The sequence below is a fragment of the Pteropus alecto genome, unplaced genomic scaffold (assembly GCF_000325575.1).
Source record: "Pteropus alecto unplaced genomic scaffold, ASM32557v1 scaffold483, whole genome shotgun sequence".
NCBI classification, from domain to species: Eukaryota; Metazoa; Chordata; class Mammalia; order Chiroptera; family Pteropodidae; genus Pteropus; species Pteropus alecto.
In genome coordinates this window covers 103165-122493 of record NW_006433384.1, presented here as the reverse complement: position 1 = coordinate 122493, position 19329 = coordinate 103165, and the positions used below count along the sequence as shown (strand labels likewise).

The 19329-nt window shown below is 35.4% G+C and overlaps 1 protein-coding gene across 1 annotated transcript in view; it reads left to right on the top strand.

Moving 5' to 3' along the window:
• ARHGEF12 (Rho guanine nucleotide exchange factor 12) overlaps positions 1-19329 on the top strand; it is an 81194-nt gene that overhangs the window by 56056 nt on the left and 5809 nt on the right. Inside the window, exons 30-40 of the mRNA XM_025044264.1 lie at positions 1006-1120; positions 2507-2607; positions 5514-5591; positions 6718-6793; positions 13301-13468; positions 14268-14355; positions 14880-14966; positions 15092-15168; positions 15457-15690; positions 17900-18370; positions 19175-19329. The exon at positions 19175-19329 is cut by the window's right edge and continues 150 nt beyond it. Of these exons, the coding sequence (XP_024900032.1) occupies positions 1006-1120; positions 2507-2607; positions 5514-5591; positions 6718-6793; positions 13301-13468; positions 14268-14355; positions 14880-14966; positions 15092-15168; positions 15457-15690; positions 17900-18370; positions 19175-19329 (1650 nt within the window). The remainder of the gene's footprint in view (positions 1-1005; positions 1121-2506; positions 2608-5513; positions 5592-6717; positions 6794-13300; positions 13469-14267; positions 14356-14879; positions 14967-15091; positions 15169-15456; positions 15691-17899; positions 18371-19174) is intronic.

Below are 19329 nucleotides of genomic sequence, written 5' to 3'. Positions count from 1 at the left end.
GAAATCAAGGTGTCATGGAGCTGCAGTTCTCATCTGAGATTTGGGGTTATCATCTGAGCTCACTGGTTGTTAGCAGAATTCATTTTCTTGTAAATGTATAACCAAGATTCTTGTCTTCTTGCTGTTGTTGACGATGAACTGCTCTTGGTTCCTAGAGAATGCCCATATCTCTTTGCCATGTGGCCCATATAGGCACTACAAGAAGGATCTTCCAGGCCAGTAGGAACGCATCTCCCTGGTAGAGATTGCTCTGATTAAGTTAGACTCACCTAGGACAGTCTTCTTCCTGATTAACTCAAAAGCCAACTGATAGTAACCTAATCATAGAAGTGATATTTCATAATGTTCCAGGTTCTGTCCACACTCAAGGGGAGAGAATTATACAGGGTGTGTAAACCGGAGAGTGGGAATTTTAGGGGCTATCTTAGAACTCTTTACCACACATAGCTGTGTTCATTCATATATTACCTGTAGCTGCTTTTGTACAAAACAGCAGAGTTGAGTAGCTCTGACAAAGACTGTATGGCGTGCAAAGCCTAAAATATTTACTGTCACTTTACTGAAAAATTTGCAGGCCCCTATTATAGATGAACTGGTATATCCAGACTGGTGGCCCATTATATCTACTTGGAATGGCAGCCAGTAAATTAGCTGACTTGCTTTTGGTAGAAATGCCAATTATAGAAAAATGTAACTATATTTTATGAATAGAAGAAGATAAAACTTTTATGGCAAGAAATTCTTAGAGTTGATTATGGATGCTCTGAGTCCTTGCTTAAACAGATAAAAAAAAGCCATTGGTTTAGTGCTAAAGGCTCCTGTCCCCCATTATGTGATTAAAAGAGAAAGCAGAAGTATAGAGTGGCAATGATAAGTCTTGGCATGTTTTAAGTCTTGTTTTAATAACCAGAACTGTGATACTATAGACATTTATATGGTGAATATGTGGTACGTATCAGATATAGTCCTAACAACAATTATAAATTCTCTCCTCTTTAATTTTAGGATGCTGAGAGTAATCCACTATGTCGTCGTCTGCAGCTGAAGGATATCATTCCTACCCAAATGCAGAGGCTTACTAAGTACCCTCTTCTGTTGGATAATATTGCCAAATACACAGGTACAGCATTTTCACTGAAATTAAAAAAGCTTCAGAACAATAAAACAGAAACTGTGTTTTGCTAAGTAATCTCTCACAGCATGCTGGTGCCTGGAGGTTTCCAAATAGTGTAGCAGACTTTTTAATAAAATTCAATCCAGTCGTCTTCAGGATGCTTGATTTAATATATTCCATTAGTAGGTCTGTCACAGGGTTTAGCAGTCTATGAATTATCAGCCAAATCTAGCTCATCACCTGTTTTTGTAAAGTTTATTAGAATATAGTCATGCTCATTTGTTGAAATATTGTCTCTGACTATTTTTGCACTACAACAGTGGTGTTGAGTAGTTGTGACAAAGACTATTGGCCTATAAAATGTAAAATGTTTATTGGCTGGACCTTTACAGAAAAAGTTTACCAATTCTTCTTCTATAGCATATATCATATTTCCTTTGAAGAAGGCTTAATCTGAGAGGTGTGTTGTATCAATACCTGCACTTTTCATTAAGCCCAACTGATGCATTATAATTCCCGATGCCTTGTTTTATAACATGTAGTAAATCTAAATTTCTCAATTGAGCTTTAGGCTCTTATACACAGTTCTCACTAATAATTCTGTGCACTCAAATCTCTGTGTCTTATGCCTGAGAATTTGAAAACACTCATACACATTAATTTTTGTACTTTAATATATCTGTTCATTATAGTTGGACTGTGTTTGGATTTATGTACCCCTGTGTTCACTGCAGTGCTTTTTACAACAGCCAAGATATGGTAGCAATCTGGGTGCCCATCAGTATACAGTTAGATAAAGAAGTTATTGTACATATATGTAATGGAATATTACTCAGGCATAAAAAAATTAAATGTTACCATTTGCAACAACATAGATAGACCTAGAGTATATTATGCTGAGTGAAATAAGTCAGAGAGAGAAAGACAGATATCAAGTGATTTCATTTATATGTGGAAACTAAGGACCAAAAGAAACGAACAAACTAAATGAAAACAGACTCATAGATACAGAGAACAAATTGGTGATTGCCAATGAGGTGGGGGAATGGGGAGGATGGGTGGAAAAGATGAAAGGATTAAGAAATACAAATTAGTAGTTACAAAACAGTCACAGGACGTAGAGTACAGCACAAAGAATATAGTCAATAGTATTGTAATAACTACATATAGTACGAGGTGGGTACTAGGCTAATCAGGGAGATCACTTCATAAATTATATAAATGTCTAACCACTAATGCGTACCTGAAACTAATATAAAATTTTAAAAAATAAATATTTAAAGTCTTAATATAGTGTTACAGCTGATCAAATAAAACGGTATCTCATTTACATATATGTTTATATTCCTTTCTGATTTCCTCTATTTTATGTTTTGGATTTCTCTTATTTAGAGTGGCCAATGGAAAGGGAGAAGATAAAGAAAGCTGCAGATCACTGTCGTCAGATCTTAAATTATGTAAATCAGGCTGTCAAGGAGGCAGAAAACAAGCAGGTAAGAAGGGAAAGGCAAGAAGATACAGGATGACAGTGAGAATATTAACTTAATGTTACCTGGAATCTGTGAAATAATAATTGAAACTGTCATTACATAATTGAAGGGTGGGATATTTAACTATTCATATAGTAGATGTGTCCATATCAGTTTGTAATAGAACATCAGAGTTATATTTGACTTTTTTGAGCATCTCTAAGCTGCTTGTTTGCTCATTCATCCGTTCATTCAACAAATATTTGTAGAGCATCTATTGTATGCTGAGTGTAAGGTATAGAGTGGTTAAAAAAATAAGTACAATAATTGCCCACATTGAGCTTGTTTTCCAGCAGGATAGAAGAGCATTGACCAGATTATAATGCAAGTATTTTTCTTTTGTTAGTTGTGATAGCTACTTTGAAGGAGAATTTCAGGATGCTAGGAGTGTAACTGGTGGGGCGAGTCTAGTTTGAGGATGTTACGTAGTTGCCATCAGAGAAAGCTTCTTCAAAGAATTGACATCTAAGCCAAGCTCTGAAGGAAATGAAACAATAATGTGGAAGGAGGCAAAGTCCTGGGGTCAGGGTCAAAAAGAAGCATCATCTGTTTGAGGAACTGAAAGATTAGTGTGGATCATGCCTAAATGCAAAGGCATAGTGGTATGAAATGTGATACAGTAGTCCAGGGCCAAATCATACAAGGCTCTGTAGACCATGTTAAAGATTTGAGTTTTTATTCTAAGAGCAGTAGGAATTCATTATAGACGTTTAAGAAGGAGAGCGGCATGTTCAGATTTTTCAGTTTATAAGTATCATTTATCTACTCTATGGAGAATGGGTTGAAGAGATAAGAGCTCCATTAGTAGTCTTTTACAGTGGTCCAGAATTGATGCCGGTTGGCTTAGAGAAGTGCAAGAATTGAAAAAGTATTTAGAATTAGGTAAAATTAACAGGGCTTGGTGACAGATTTAGAGAAGTGTTTGAAGAGAGAGGTAATGTCAGGAATAAATCCTAGATCTCTCGCTTGCACATTTAGATGAACAGTGTGAGTGGAGAAGCCTCTCATTTGTGGAGAAGGTGAAGAGTTCAGTTTGAGATGTCAGGTAAAAATGTACAGTAAGCAATTGGCTACATGGACCCCCCCCCCCTTAAGAACTGTGCTAAAGATAAAAATATACGATTGTGAGCATATAGAGGCTAATTGAATCCATAGACCTAGATGTAATTTCTTATGAACTGAGTATGAAACAACTCTGTTGGTGAGGCTGTAGGAAAAACTTTGAAGTGTAATGTTTGGAGTATAAAACAATAAAACCCCAGAGGACATTTTGACAGTATTTATATAAATTAAAAAATGCATGTATTCATACATCTACCCTTTGACCCAGCAGTTCTGTTCCTAGTGATTTACCCAAGAGAAAGAAGGTATGTGCCCAGAGACTTGTACAAGAATATTTATAACATAAACCAAATGTGGTATAATCATAAACTAGAATAATACCAGCAATAAAAAGGAGTTGAACCATTGATATAAACAACATGGAAGAATCTCACAAACATGCTGAACAAAAGAAACCAGATACAAAAGAGTATTTACATATAATTGTATTTATATAAACTTCTAGAACAGGCTAAACTAATCTATAGTGAGAAAAAAATTAGAAATTAGAAAAGTGGTTGTCACTGGGGATGTGGGGACAGATATATTAGTTAGGAAAAAGTATGAGTGTAATGGTAATATTTTCTATCTTGATAGGAGTTTGCACAGGCATATGCAAATTTTGTACAAATTCATGGAAAGCTATATTTAAAATATGTGCATTTTACTATATGCAAATTTTACTTTAAAGAACTGTAAAGAAATATTGAACTCATTAATTTTACACATGCTAAAATGTTTAGTGGTAAAGTGTGCTTATGTCTGTAACTTATTTTGAAATGCATCCACATTATAAAATGGATTGATAAATAGATGACTAAATGGATAGATATATGATAAAACAGAAAACCAATACAGCAGATGTTAATTGTAGAATGTAGGTGGTGGGCATATGGGTATTCACTATACATTTTCAAACTTTTCTATGTATTTGGAAGTTTTTATAATCGTGGGGGAAAATACACATACCTTTTGATCTAGAAACATCCTACAGATATATCTACATGTGTACAAAAGTATATGTTTAAGACCATTTTATTGCAGTATTGTTTGTTATAGAAGATTTGAAGTAACCTACATATACATCATCAATATATAGTTAACTATAGTTCATTCACAGAGTTCAATATCATGCAGCCATTAAAAAAAAAAATAAGCTCTCTCTGTATGTGCTACTGTGGGGTGATCTCCAATATGTATTAATGAGTGATACACATATACAGAAAAATGTGTATATGACTATATTATTATCATTTGAATGAGTAATACATATATGAATATATTATGCTACCATATCTTTTTTGTTGAAGGTTGTATACACAATATGTACAGAGACAAGCATACACATATATTCTATTCTCTTAGAATTTTTCTCATAGGCTACTCAAGAAATGAGTATTTCTTTAGAGAAAATCGGGGGTGGGGAGACAAAAGAACAGAGTTGGAGGGAGACTTTTGTTGTGTCCCTGGAATTACTTTCTAAATTTTGTACAATTTACATGATTTAAATATTCAGAAAATAAATGCAAGCTAGTTAGAGGCCAGTGAGTTTGAAAAGGTTGAGAACGAGCAGCCAAAGAGGTAAGATGAAAACAAGGATTGTTTTCAAAGCCAAAAGAAATGGGGTGTTTGAAGAGAGTTGTCAGTTTTATGTAATATTGCAGAGACCTCAATAAAATGTAGGTAAAAAAATGTCCATTTGATTTAGGAACAGGGAAGTCATTGATATCTAAAGCAGTAACCTTGGCTCCATCCTGTCTAATTTTCAGCGCTTAGAAGATTATCAGCGTCGCCTTGATACCTCCAATCTGAAGTTGTCAGAGTATCCAAATGTTGAAGAGCTCAGGGTGAGAGATGGTCTAATAATAATTTAAAAAATAAAATTTACTTAAGACCTGGAAGGTAATTAACATCTCAGTGGGAACATACATCACATGAAGGAGTTCTTGTCTCATAGATTGCCTATATTTATGATTCTATACTTTCTTTTAAATGTCTCTTCTGTGTGAAGATTACATTAGTCTTTGATTAGAGGAGCTTTTTGTTTGAGACTATTGTGACAAAAATTGCAGGTGACTAAGGAACATTACTTATTATGGAGTTTAATTTTATTGTGTTATAGTTTCAATAAGAGTAAGGCTGTTTCCTATGGGAACTTTCCAGATGATTGAGTAAAAAGATAACTTAATTATTTTTCTGTCAAGCTCTTCTAAAGCATATAAGTTGAAACCATCACAGGAATGATCATAAAATATTTATTAATTGTCACTTCTAGTATTTGAGGCTTTTCTATTAAGTTACTACTTAGGATTTTAAATCTTTCTTGTACTGTTTTTCTAGATGATTGTTTTGGCAGATTTATTTGGTGGCTGTTAAAATAGACTTTTATGTCATATATAATAGTTTATCAAAAATGTGCTTAGCTCTATCCAGAGAATGAAGTTTTTCTGGAGCTACTTATATTAAAAGATGATTCTCTTAATAAGTCTTCAATATTTAGAGCAAGGCTGAGTACTATCTGGACTTTTCATAAGTGTTGTTCCTTGGGAGTTTCTTTGAACTAGAGCCTGGAACTCAGAGGCCTCTTACAAATAAGCTATGCATTATCCTCATCTAGTTTTTTATAGAAAAATTAAAGGGGTATATTGAGAATCTAGTGGTTGAATGTTTACAACTTTATTTTCATAAGCTATTATCAACTATTTAAAGTGAGATTTAGAAGACACTACTCCTGAATGTTTTTCAAGATACCTTTCCTTTTTAGACTACTTGCTTTAACTTGGTCTTTATTCCAATTTCAGTAGTTGAGTATAGACTACTTGCTTTAACTTGGTCTTTATTCCAATTTCAGTAGTTGATAGATATCAGTAATAATAGTGAATGTGTAAGAATTTCTTGAAATGAGACTGTATGGAATATTATCTCACTAAATACTTGGAAATAATTTATGGATAATTTTTTTTATTTTGGCAGAATTTGGATTTAACAAAAAGGAAGATGATTCATGAAGGGCCATTGGTTTGGAAGGTGAATAGAGATAAAACTATTGGTAGGTCTAATGTCTGTCAATGTTGGGGAAAGTGAAGAAATGAAAAGAATAGGAAAATTTTTTAGAAAAAGAGATAATCACCCATAATTTTCAGTTACAGCTGATAGCAGTGCTACTTTGTTTTATTTATGCATTTGCAGTAGCTATGCTTAAATGATTTTGTTATATGTGAAGTATGTTAAATATTTATTTAGGGACGAAGCAGAAAACTTTGTCACGATTCAGTTCTGTCTCCATCATTCTTGTACTTGAAGGATATAAATGCAAAACATGCAAAGTCTAGGTTTTTCTTTAACTACTATATCTAAAACTATCTGTGGTGAGGAACCATTATTTTTTATATCTTGTCAGTCAGAAACTTCGGTGTAATACAAAAGAATGAATTATTTTAAAAGGCGATAACAAGTCAATTTTTTGCAATTTTTTAATTAAAAAATCTTTTTCAAAATTAAATAAAATCTTTACAGTTTTTATTTAATATTAGTTTAAGTTGTACAGAATAATGGTAGACATCTATATAATTTAAGTGACCCTCCCCCATTACTCTAGTATTCAGCACCGTACATAGTTATTACAATATTATCGACTATATTCTCTATGTTGTACTTGACATCCCCATGACTATTTTGTAACTACTAATTTGTACTTCTTAATCCCTTCACCTTTTTCACCCAGGCCCTAACCCCGCTCTCACATGACAACCAGCAGTTTGTTCTCTGGATCAATTAGTCTAATTGTTTTGTTTTTTTTTCATTTATTTTGCTCTTTTGTTTCCACATATAACTGAAATGATACGGTATTTGTCTTTCTCTGTCTGATTCACTTCAATACCCTCTAGGTTGCTCCATGTTGTTGCAGATCGTTGTATTTCATTCTTTTTAATGGCCAAGTAATATTCCACCATATATATGTAACATATCTCTTTTATCTATTGATAGACATTTGGGTTGCTTCCATATCTTTGCTATTGTAAATAACACTGAAAAGAACATGGGGTGCATGTGTTTTTCGAATTACTGTTTTGACTTTCTTTAGATAAATACCCAGAAGTGAAATTACTGTGTCATAAGGTAATTATATTTTTAATTTTTTGAGAAACTTCCAAACCATTCTGCATCGAGGCTGCACCAATTTGCACATTTACCAGCAGTGCCGAAGGATTCTGTTTTTTTTGCCTCACAGCATCGAAACTACTTGTTGTTTATTTTTTGATGGCCATTCTGACAGGTGTGAGGTGATAACTCATTGTGGTTTTAATTTGCATTATCAGAGTACCATTGGCGAATATCTTCTCCCATTTAGGTCATCTTTTCATTTGGTTGATGGTTTTCTTTGCTGTGCAAATACTTTGTAGTTTTGTGTGGTCCCATTTGTTTATTTTTTCTTTTGCTTCCCTTCCTGAGGAGATGTGTCAGAAAAAATATTACTGAGAGCGACATCAGAGAGTTTACTGCCTATGTTTTCTTACAGGAATTTTATAGTTTCTGGTCTTACATTTAAATATATAATCTATTCTGAGTTTATTTTTGTATATGGTGTAAGAAAGTGGTGTAGTCTTATGTATTTTTTTGCATGTATCTCTCCAGTTTTCCCAGCACCATTTATTGAAGAGACTGTCTTTACTCCATTGTTTATTTTTGTCTCTTTCATCATAGATTAATTGACATTATAAGCATGAGTTTATTTCTGAGCTCTCTATTCTACTCCATTGATCTATGTGTCTTTTTTATGCCAGTACCTTGATGTTTTGATTACTACAGCCTAGCAGTATAGTTTGATATCGCATAGCATGATACTTCCAAATTCGATCTCCTTTCTCAAGATTGCTTTAGCTATTCAGAGTCTTTGTAGTTCCATGTAAATTCTAATATTATTTAATTCTGTGAAAAATGCCATTGGTATTTTGATATGATGGTGTTTAATCTGTAGGTTGCTTTGGGTAGTATGAACATTTTAACAATGTTATTCTTTCTATCCATAAGCACAATATATGCTTCCACTTATTTGTATTTTCTTCAGTTTTTTCTTCGCTGTCTTATAATTTTTCGAGTACAGGTCTTTTACCTCCCTGACTAAATTTATTCCTAGGTATTGAACTTTTTGATGCAATTGTAAATAGGATTGTTTTCTTAATTTCTTTTTCTGATAGTCCCTTTCCTTTCTTCCTTTCCTTCCCTTCCCTTCCCTTCCCTTTTTTTTTTCTTCTGTCTATTGCTGTGGCTAGGACTCCCAAACTATGTTGAATGAAAGTGGTGAAAGTGGATATTCTTTTGTTCTTGATCTTAAAAAAGAAACTTTAGCTTTTCACTGTTGAGCGTGATGTTAGCTGTGGGTTTGCTGTATATGGCCTTTGTAAAGTTGTGGTGTATTTACTCGCTAAAGTAGTGCTGAATTTGGTTTGCTAATATTTTGTTGAGGATTTTTGCATCTTTGTTCCTCAGGGATATCGGCCTATATATCTACATATTTTTGGTAATGTTTTTGTTGCTTTTGGAATCAGGGTAACTAACAGTGGCCTTGTGAGCCTTCCCTCCTCTTGAATTTTTTGGAAGAGTTTGAGAAAGATAGCTGTTGATTCTATTTGAATATTTAGTAAAATTCACCCGTGGAGCCGTGTGGTCTAGGACTTTTGTTTGTTGGGAGCTTTTTCATTACTGATATGATTTCATTAGTAATAATCGGTCTGTTCAGCTTTTCCGTTTCTTCTTGATTCAACCTTGGAACATTGTACATTTCTAGGAATTTTTCCATTTCTTCCAGATTGTCCAATTTATTGGCATATAATTATTCATATATTTTCTTAACAATCCTTATATTTCTGTGGTGTCAGTTGTCACTTCTGTTTCATTTCTGATTTTATTTCTTTGGGTTCTTTTTTTTTCTTGATGAGTCTGGTTGAACGTATATCAAGTTTGTTTATTTTTTCAAAGAACCAGCTCTTAGTTTTATTGATCTTGTTTTTTAGACTCTATTTAGTTTATTTTTCCTCTGATCTTTGTATTTCCTTTCTTCTACCCACTTTTGGCTTTGTTTGGTGTTCATTTTCTAGTTTTTTAGGTGTAAAGTTAGATTCTTTGGGATTTTTCTCGTTTCTTGAGGTAGGCCTATATAGCTATGACTTTCCCTCTAAAGACTGCTTTCTCTGTGTCCCATTGATTTTGTGTTTTCACTTTCCTCAAGGTATCTTTTGATTTCTTCTTTGAACTTATTGTTAACCTATTCGTTGTTTAGCAGCGTGTTATTTAGCCTCCATATGTTTGTGTGTTTTTCAGTTTTCTTCTTTTAATTGATTTATGATTTCATACTGTTGTGGTCAAAGAAGATGCTTGATATGATTTCAGTCTCTTAAATTTATTAAGACTTGTTTTGTGGCCCCATGTGGTCTGTCTTGGAAAACGTTCCACGTGCACATGAAAAGAATGCATATTCCGCTGCTTAGGGGTGAAATGCTCTAAAAATAGCAATTAAATCTATCCCGTCTGAAGTGTCATTTGAGGCCGCTGTTTCCTTGTTGATTTTGTCTGAAAGATCTATCCACTGATGTCAATGAGGTGTTAAAGTCCCCTACCATGACTGTATTACTGTCGATCTCTCCCTTTATGCTTGTCCGTTTTGCTTTGTATATTTAGGTGCTCCTATGTTGGGTGCATAAATGTTTACAAGGGGTATATCCTCTTGTTGGATTGATCCCTTTATCATTATGTAATGACCTTCTTTGTCTCTTAAAGTTCATTTTGTCAGATGTAAGTATTGCTGCCCCAGCTTTTTTATTTTTTTATTTCTATTCACATGAAATATCTTTTTTGTTCCTTTTAGTCCATGTGTGTCTCTTGATCTGACAGCATATATAAGGGTCTCATTTTCTTATCTATTCAGCAGCCCTGTGTCTTTTGATTGGAACATTTACTCCATTTACATTTAAAATGATTATTGATAGGTACATAGTTATTGCCATTTTATTATTCATGTTTATGTTCTTTTTTTGCCCTTCTTCTCCTTAAAGAAGTCCCTTTAACATTTCTTGTAATACTGGTTTGGTGATGATGAACTCCTTTAGCTTTTTTTTGTCTAGGAAGCTGTTGATCATTCCCTCAATTTTAAGTGATAGCCTTGCTGGGATAGTCTTGGTTGTAGGTCCTTGCTTTTCATTACTATGAATATTTTGTGCCAGTCCCTTCTGGCCTGCAAGTTTTCTGTTGAGAAATCTGTTCAGACTTATGGGACTACCCTTGTAAGTAACTGGCTGCCTTTCTCTTGCTGCTTTTAGGATTCTTTTTCTTTAACCTTTGACATTTTAATTTTGAGGTCTTGATGTGGGCCTCTCTGGGTTCATCTTGTTTGGGGCTCTCTGTGCTTCCTGGACTTGTACACGTATTTCCTTTGCCAGGTTAGAGAAGTTTTCAGTCATTATTTCTTCAAATAGGTTCTCAATCCCTCTCCCTCTCTCTCTTCCTTCTGGTACCTCTGTGATATGAATGTCCTTACACTTGGTTTTGTCACAGACGTCCCTTAAACTGCCTTTCAGTTGTTCGTTTGTTTGCTTTTGCTGTTCTGATTGGGTGTTTTCTGTGACCTTGTTTGTCAGTCCTCTGCTTTGTCTAATCTGCTGTTGATTCCTTCTCTGTGTTCTTCCTTTCAGTTATTACATTCTTCATTTCCAACTGGTTCTTTTTTGTGGTTTCTCCATCCTTTTTTTTTTTTATATGCTTACTATCTCTTTATTGACATTCTCTCTAAGTTTCTTGAGCATCTTTATTACCAGTGTTTTGAATTCTGTATCTGGTAGGTTTCTTGACTCCATTTCATTCAGATCTTTTTCTGGAGTTTGATCCTGTTCTTTCATCAGGGACATGTTTCTTTATCTCATTTTGGATACCTCTCTCTGTTTGTTTCTATGTAGATCTCCTATGTCTCCCAGTCTTGGCAGTAGGAGTCCTGTAGGGTCCAGTGGTACAACCTCCCTCATCATCACCTGAGCCCAGTGCTCCAGGAGTGTCCCTTGTGTAGATTATGTGTGCCTTCCTGTTGTAGTTGAGCTTTGATTGCTGTTGGCACATCAATGGATGGGACTGACTCTCAAAGGCTGACTGGCTTTGAGGATTGACCAGGACCATAGGGTACTAGCTGCTGTGTGGGAACTCACCCCATTAAGAGGGATTTCCCCTAGTGCCTGCTGAGACCACCCTTTGGGTGTGCCATTTGTGCAGCTCATCAGGTGATGCTCTGTTGTGGTCTGAAGCCAATCACTGAGTGTGTTCATTCTGGGGCCTCTTAGGAGGGGCTCCCATGCTGGCCAAAGTCAGTCATGGCCTCTGACTGCCGGGGGATACCGGGTAGAGGCTACAAAGTGATCGCAATTGGTTATTACCTGCACTGGAACTGGAGGCATGTAGGAGAGGCCACACTGAGAACTGAGGCCGGTTGCCACCAGTACTGGTGCTAAGGCAGCTCATCAAAATGCCCAGGGCACCCTGAGGCTTGCCTCCACCTGCCAGCTGCCTGTAAGTCTCAGCCGCTGAATAAACCTCTGGAGGTATCTAAGTTGGGTGATGCAAGGTCTCAGGGAGTCAGCGCCGTGTGGCAAGTGGTGCTTACCAGGTAAATGTAGTTTCAGGTTTCGTGCCACTGTGGAACCTAGGGCCACTCAGTAAAAGGGTCAGAGCCCACTGAGGCCAACTGCCACCCCCCTGGGTCCATGAACCCCCGAGCGTTGTCCAGAAGAGACGGCCTTGTAGGCCAACCCAGCTGCCCAAAACAGTTTCTGGCAGTAAGCAAGTTATGTGGGTTGGATCTCATCAAGTCACTTATGTGAAACAAATGATACTCATTGGGCTCAATCAGATTCAGATGTCGGCATGTTTGGAGATGAGCTAATCACAGAGACAGTGGATTTTGTCCCTCCAGCCCTCGTCCTGAAACCACATAACTCAGTCTCTACCTGTATGTCTCTGATGCCTCCTCCCATGCTGCCATCTCCTGGAGCCCAGGGTGAATTCCTGGGAGTGCATGGACCATTATGAGCACACTTGAGTTTCCAGATCTCCTTCTCATCCAGATGGAATACCTACTGGTTTTCATAGCCAGATGTTGTGGAGATTCCTCTTCTCAGTGCTGGTGCTCCAGGCTGGGGAGCCTATTTTGGGGTAGGAACCCATCACTGCTCAGGGAACGTTTGTAATCGAGATATCTCTCCAAATTCTCAACCACCACACATGGGTGTGGGGCCAGCCCGTTTCATATCTACCTTCTCGCCATCTCAAATTGACTGCTTCTGTATATCTTTAGATTTAGGACTTTTGTTCAGCTAGTGTTCAGATGGGTCTTCAGGTTGATTGATTTATAATTTATTTGTAATTGTAATGTGGTCATAGGAAGAGAACTCCCTAATTTTTAAAATTTACTAGATTTAATAGTAATTTAGAAATTTTCTCTTTTTCATTGTTATAAAGTTAATAAAGCACATTTCAGTTTCTGTACTAATCACCTTTCCTATATTTTTATTTCTAGATTTATACACATTGCTGCTGGAAGACATTCTTGTATTGTTACAAAAGCAGGATGATAGACTGGTGTTAAGATGTCATAGTAAGATTCTGGCATCCTCAGCTGATAGCAAACACACATTTAGCCCTGTCATTAAGTTGAATACAGTGTTGGTTCGACAAGTGGCAACAGGCAAGTATGTCTGCTAACATACTGCTAACATACAATGATACTAATAACCTTCAGATTCATTGTAAACTTGGCTAAGATAGTCAGTGTTGTTTATGTAGCATAACTAGGATAAAGTTTTGTTCTTTTAATATTCTTATAGAAATTAAAAGAAATTTATTTACTGCTTAGAAAGTGAATGAAGAGTTTATATTCCAAAATTTGGATGCCTAGACTCTCTGAGTAATTTCTTGCATTTGAAAATTTTCTGCATATTATTTCAATCTTTATTCCATATTCAATTGATTGATAGACACCAATGAAAATACTGAGTTGCAGGGGGTAATCCCAGTGAAAAGAATTTCATTAGAGTGGTATGTTTCTTGATTTGGTAAAAAAACAAAAGCAAAAACTGAAGAGATGGATGTAGTTGTGTTTTTAATACCAGTTTAAGTTAGCAAATTATATATTAGGTGTACTAACAATGAAATTCCTTTTAAAACTCATTAGTTCCATGATAACAGGATAAATTTATGAACTCTTTTATCTAACACCCGCTGACAACTTTTGTTTCTAATAAATTACTGTGAAATCAATGTTTTTATAATCTTTGTTTTATTGAAATATAATAAATACAGTATAATAATATACAATATTTTGCACAAATTTTAAGTGAATAGCTTGGTGAATTTTATATGAACACATGTTTACAAAGTGAACACATATAACCTTTACCTAGATTAAGATGTGGAAGAATACCAGCGGGGTGGAAATGGCCTCTGTAGGTTGCATTGTGAGAGTAATTTTTGTCTTTTTTTTCCAGATAACAAAGCTTTATTTGTCATCTCCATGTCAGACAATGGAGCCCAAATTTATGAACTGGTGGCACAAACAGTTTCTGAAAAAACTGTGTATGTATTAGTCATAGCTAATATTTGACCTTGTTCTAATATTTTTAATATCCTGAATGTAATCTTTTGCAACTTAACTTTTTTTTTTTTCCTGTAGCAGGACTTTGAAAAGTATATACACAGCATTTCCTCTATATTCTTTTAGATATGTTCTTCTAAGAACTTTTTACTTTTCAGATCGATGTGTTTTATTTTGATTCTGTTCTATTGAAAGTATCTTTTCTAAAGAAAAGATTCCAGAAGGGTCAAGTGAAGTTTTGAAGTTTTGTCAAGTGAAGATAGTGTATCGATTATGTTGTTAAGTTTTTCTTTATCATATGGAGTTTTTATAATCTTACTTAATAGTTGTTACCAAAATAAAGATATTCTCTAGAAAGCAGAGTTTTTGTTTGTTGGTTTTGTTTGTTTTGGTTTCTGGTTTGTTTGCTTTTATTTTGTTTTTACTTTTAGTTTCTCGGTGTATTTAAAGGACATTTCTTTTTCTTTTCCTTTTTATATTTTGGATTCTTTTCAAAATTCCACAGTTGGCAGGACCTAATCTGTCGGATGGCTGCATCAGTGAAGGAGCAATCCACAAAGCCAATTCCATTGCCACAGTCACCACCTTGCGAGTGAGTGTGCCTTTGCCTTGTAGGAGAACTGACTTTGTTTTTGGTCAGAAAGGGAATGGGTAATTCTTAAATTTTGATATTTAGATACCTCATAAAGTTAAAAGATTGTTTTCTTTCTTCCATAGAGAAGACAATGATGAAGAAAGTCCAAAGTTAAAAGTGGAACATCATGGCATTTCAGTCACTGGTCTGCAGAGTCCAGGTAAACTGATCTGTTAAGTTTACCTGGAAGAATTTAGTCTATATGTTATTTATCAAAATGCAGAACTTTAACTCTTGGTATATGCAGGTTCTGGCATCAGCTATTCATTTTAACAAATTTCACTCTTGAGCTTTCAGCGTCCCATAATAACACTGCTCTAATTGTGTATTTCACTTAACAGACAATATATTTAGTTCATGTTGTTATTTTTTTCCAAGTATTTCCTGAATGCTTCATGTTAAAAGTTTTATTTAAGATATATTCTACTTTTTCTCTTCTGTTGGACAGACAGAGATTTGGGATTAGAGTCTCCCTTAATATCATCAAAACCTCAGTCTCATTCACTGGGCACCTCTGGGAAATCAGAAGTAGATGATCTGTTTGTGGCTGAGAGACAGTTTGCAAAGGAACAACATGCAGATGGGACTCTAAAGGAAGTTGGAGTAAATTGTCGAATCACAATCCCAGATCCACATTTACCCGTCTCAGAAGAACGCTGGGCATTGGATGCATTAAGGAATTGTAAGTTTTATTCATAAGTTAATATTGTTGTCTAATGTACTATGAGTCACTTAGGATAATACCAAAGAAGTGTAAACTGTGACTTTTCCCTGCAAGAATTTTACAGTCTAGTTGGAAAGATGATAAAAACTTCACCCACCTTTTTAAGTTAACAGACAATATAGATGTATCAAAAGTGACCTCTTTGGGGTGACCAGAGAATGGAGGCATCAGAAAACAGAGATGTGATTACTGCCTTGAAGAATGGGTTTCTAATAGGTATTTAGAATAATAGAAGTCATTCATACAAGAGTAGAAAACTCTGTGGGTGTTCAGAGAGCAGTGCATAGACTAGTTAGCCTGTGATAGACCATGTAAGTTACAGATAATGGTTGGAAGGGTAGCAAATGTGTTGCTGAGCCCAGCTGCTGTGGATACCAGATTGAGTCCTCTGAACATTCAGGATGGTACATCACACTGTTTCAAAGCCTTTTTCAAACTACAAATTATTCTTCTAATATTCTTGTGGAAATTGTAGTATTCTCCACTAGTGCCCATCCTTCACTGACACAGACACACAGACGTGGGTACTTGCGCATATGAGAGTGGGTGGTCCTTGCCACTCTTTTTAATACTCCTAACCCTCCACTGATTGATAATCACTGTTACAAAGGGGAGTGTATCACAGGGAAAAGGCTGAGAACGGTTGCTCTAGCTGTAGAGAATCGTTAGTTTTTAAGCTAGGTTATGACTAATGAAAAAAAAAAATTTGAGAACTGTGAAAGGATTTGAATGGAAAGCAGTTTATATTAGTGCAGTTACTATTAAGCTATTGTAGTAGCCTGGGCTCGAGGCTAAAAAGGTTTGGATCAGAATGGGTCCAAGAATAAACATAAAGCAAGAACTCAATAAATACTTAAACCAATTGACTTTTTGGATGGCAAAGGAAAGGGAATATTTATAGAGATAATTTCAGTATTCTTGTCAGAAATAAAAGTCAGAAAGGACTACCACTGTCACACTTTTTTTCCTTCATTTATTTCAGAGATAATGGGCTTAATTTTAAAACATGTTGAACTAAAGATAATGAATTCCATATAAGAAGAAATGATGAGCAGGAAGTTGGGGTTTGAGACTAGAACTTTGGAGAGAGGTTAAGGAGAGATGGATTTGAGTGTTGAAGCCATAAGAATTCAGAGCATCTCTCAGGAAGTGAATGTAAAGCAGAAAGACAGAGGGTCAAAGACTCCGATCTGTGTGAAGAAACAGAAGATAGAAATTAAGTCAGAGTTGAAAGTAGAGAATTGGTCAGGTTCTTTAAAACCTAATTAATTCTAGTTTCTCTTGAATTAACAGTCATAATAATTTCTTTTTTTTTAATTTCTGTTTTATTTTTTAATTACAGTTAATATTCACTGTTATAGTGGTTTCAAGTATACAATATAGTGGGTTAAGCATTTTTAAGTACAATTAAGACTTTTGATAGTTTGACTAACCTTGTCCCAGTAATTCTTTCATTGTGTAAGTGACCTCACAGCCTATACTTACCCATTCAAAATTAAATTGGTTCTATTTTTAACAACCTAAGGAAGCTGTGCCAGAAGTAAGGTCATTTTTTAAAAACTTAACATTTACTTATCTTTTGACATTATACATGCTACCAAAGCATTAGAATTAAATTCTATTACAAGGAAGTTTATTTTCTTCACCATTTAAGGAGATACTTTAGATTATTATAAATGATAAAATAAATGTTCTCTGTGTCTAATAAAATTAGAAAAAATAATGTCTGTGTATATAGTGTCTGCTTCGGGAAAAATAGAACTTTTAGGGTTTCTGTGTTTTTTGTTTTTTGTTTTTTTGTCTAGTTTAACACAGTTTTTCAACATTCTTTTAAGAAATACCTTGTGGGTATTATTTCAGTTATTGGAAGGAAAAATAGAGGAAGACATGGTATTGGTTATTTTGCAGTTCTAAATAAGGGTACCTCCCAATTAAGAGCACCTAGATCTTTTCAAGTCTGGTTTAATCTTAAGTCGTCTCCAGATGGTGCTTTATTTCATTTTTCAAACAAGACAAAAATGTATGAAATTAATGTTTTGACTTTGTTTCTAAACAGTTACTTACTTTTAAAGATAATTGATAATTTCACTAACTAATTTAATTTGTGGAGTCTGAGCTTATAGTTGTGAATTGTGCTTTTTTCCCCGCTCTTTCTTAAATCTTTTAGTGGGTTTGTTGAAGCAGTTGCTGGTACAAAGGCTGAGTTTGGCTGAGAAGAATACTCAGGAAGACTGGCCACATTTCTCAAGATACAGGACAGCCTCCCCGGGGGAGCAGACAGACAGTGGAACCCAGAACTTTGAAAATATTAAGGCCTATCATTCTGGTGAAGGACAGATGCCCTTTAGAACTGGAGCTGGTGTCATTTCAGCTTGCTACAATCCACGGACTTCAACTGAATCTTATGCTTCGCGGGGTTCAGTGGTAGTGGCATTCCAAGATAGCCATGCAAGTAACATTTTAGCAATGGACCACATGATTATGACCCCAGAGATTCCTCCTGCAGAACCAGATGGAGGTCTTGATGAGAGTGGAGAGCACTTTTTTGATGCCCGTGAAGCACATAATGATGATAATCCATCAGAAAGTTATGGAACAGTTAAAAAGGAAGAGAAGGATGTTAATTTACGCATCTCAGGCAAGTTGTTTCACATTAAAACTTTGATTTTGATTGTTGTTAACTGTCTTATGTGCTAAAATGGATCTTTTTGGGTTCGCCAGGTGTGTATGTGTAGCATTTATTCTTTCATGCACTAAATAATTATTGAATCTGTGTCAGACTCCAACCTCTATAGCATTGAATAAACAAACACTAAAATCAACTATACTCATGAAGCTTAAGTGGTAGTAGGGGAAATTTTTTGGTAAATAAGTCAACAATAGATGTCAAATAGGAAGAAATATTAGGAAAAATAAGTCAGACTAAGGGGCAACAGAGCGAATAGGGACAGACAGGGTGATCAGGGAAGAGGGCCTCTGCTGAGGTAGCATTTGAGCAGAGACCCAAGGGGGTCTATGTGGGTATATCTGGAGGGAGAGTGTTCTAGCTGAGAAGAATAGTGTATAGGCTGTGAGGCAAGAGCAAGCTCTTTGTGGTTAAAGAGTACAAGGTGAGGGGAAAAAATGGTAGAAAATGAGACAGAGGTATTAGGCAGGGAAGATGGTGGCAAGATCATACGGGGACTTTGTAGTTTACAGCTTTTAACTTTTAAAATGCTAATATGAAAATTTTCAGAAATAGCTGTGAAAGTTTGTTCAATTTAACTTAAATCTGAAGTGAGAAAATTCTGATAAACTTAACACTAAGCTTGGGAATTTGGGAATTAATGGTTTTAATCCCTCTTTAATAGCTTTTAAAGTTGTCAGCATATCACCTCATCTCTCTGTTCTATGTGCTAATAGCAGTACTAATGTCATCAAACTATTCTGTCTCTATCAATAGGAAACTATTTGATCCTCGATGGCTATGAAACAGTGCAGGAGAGCTCCACAGATGAGGAGGTTGCTTCCTCACTTCCCCTGCAACCCATGGAAGGCCTCCCCTCTATGGACTCTTCCCACCACCAGCAGCATTCTCCCCAGGATGCTCATTCTGAT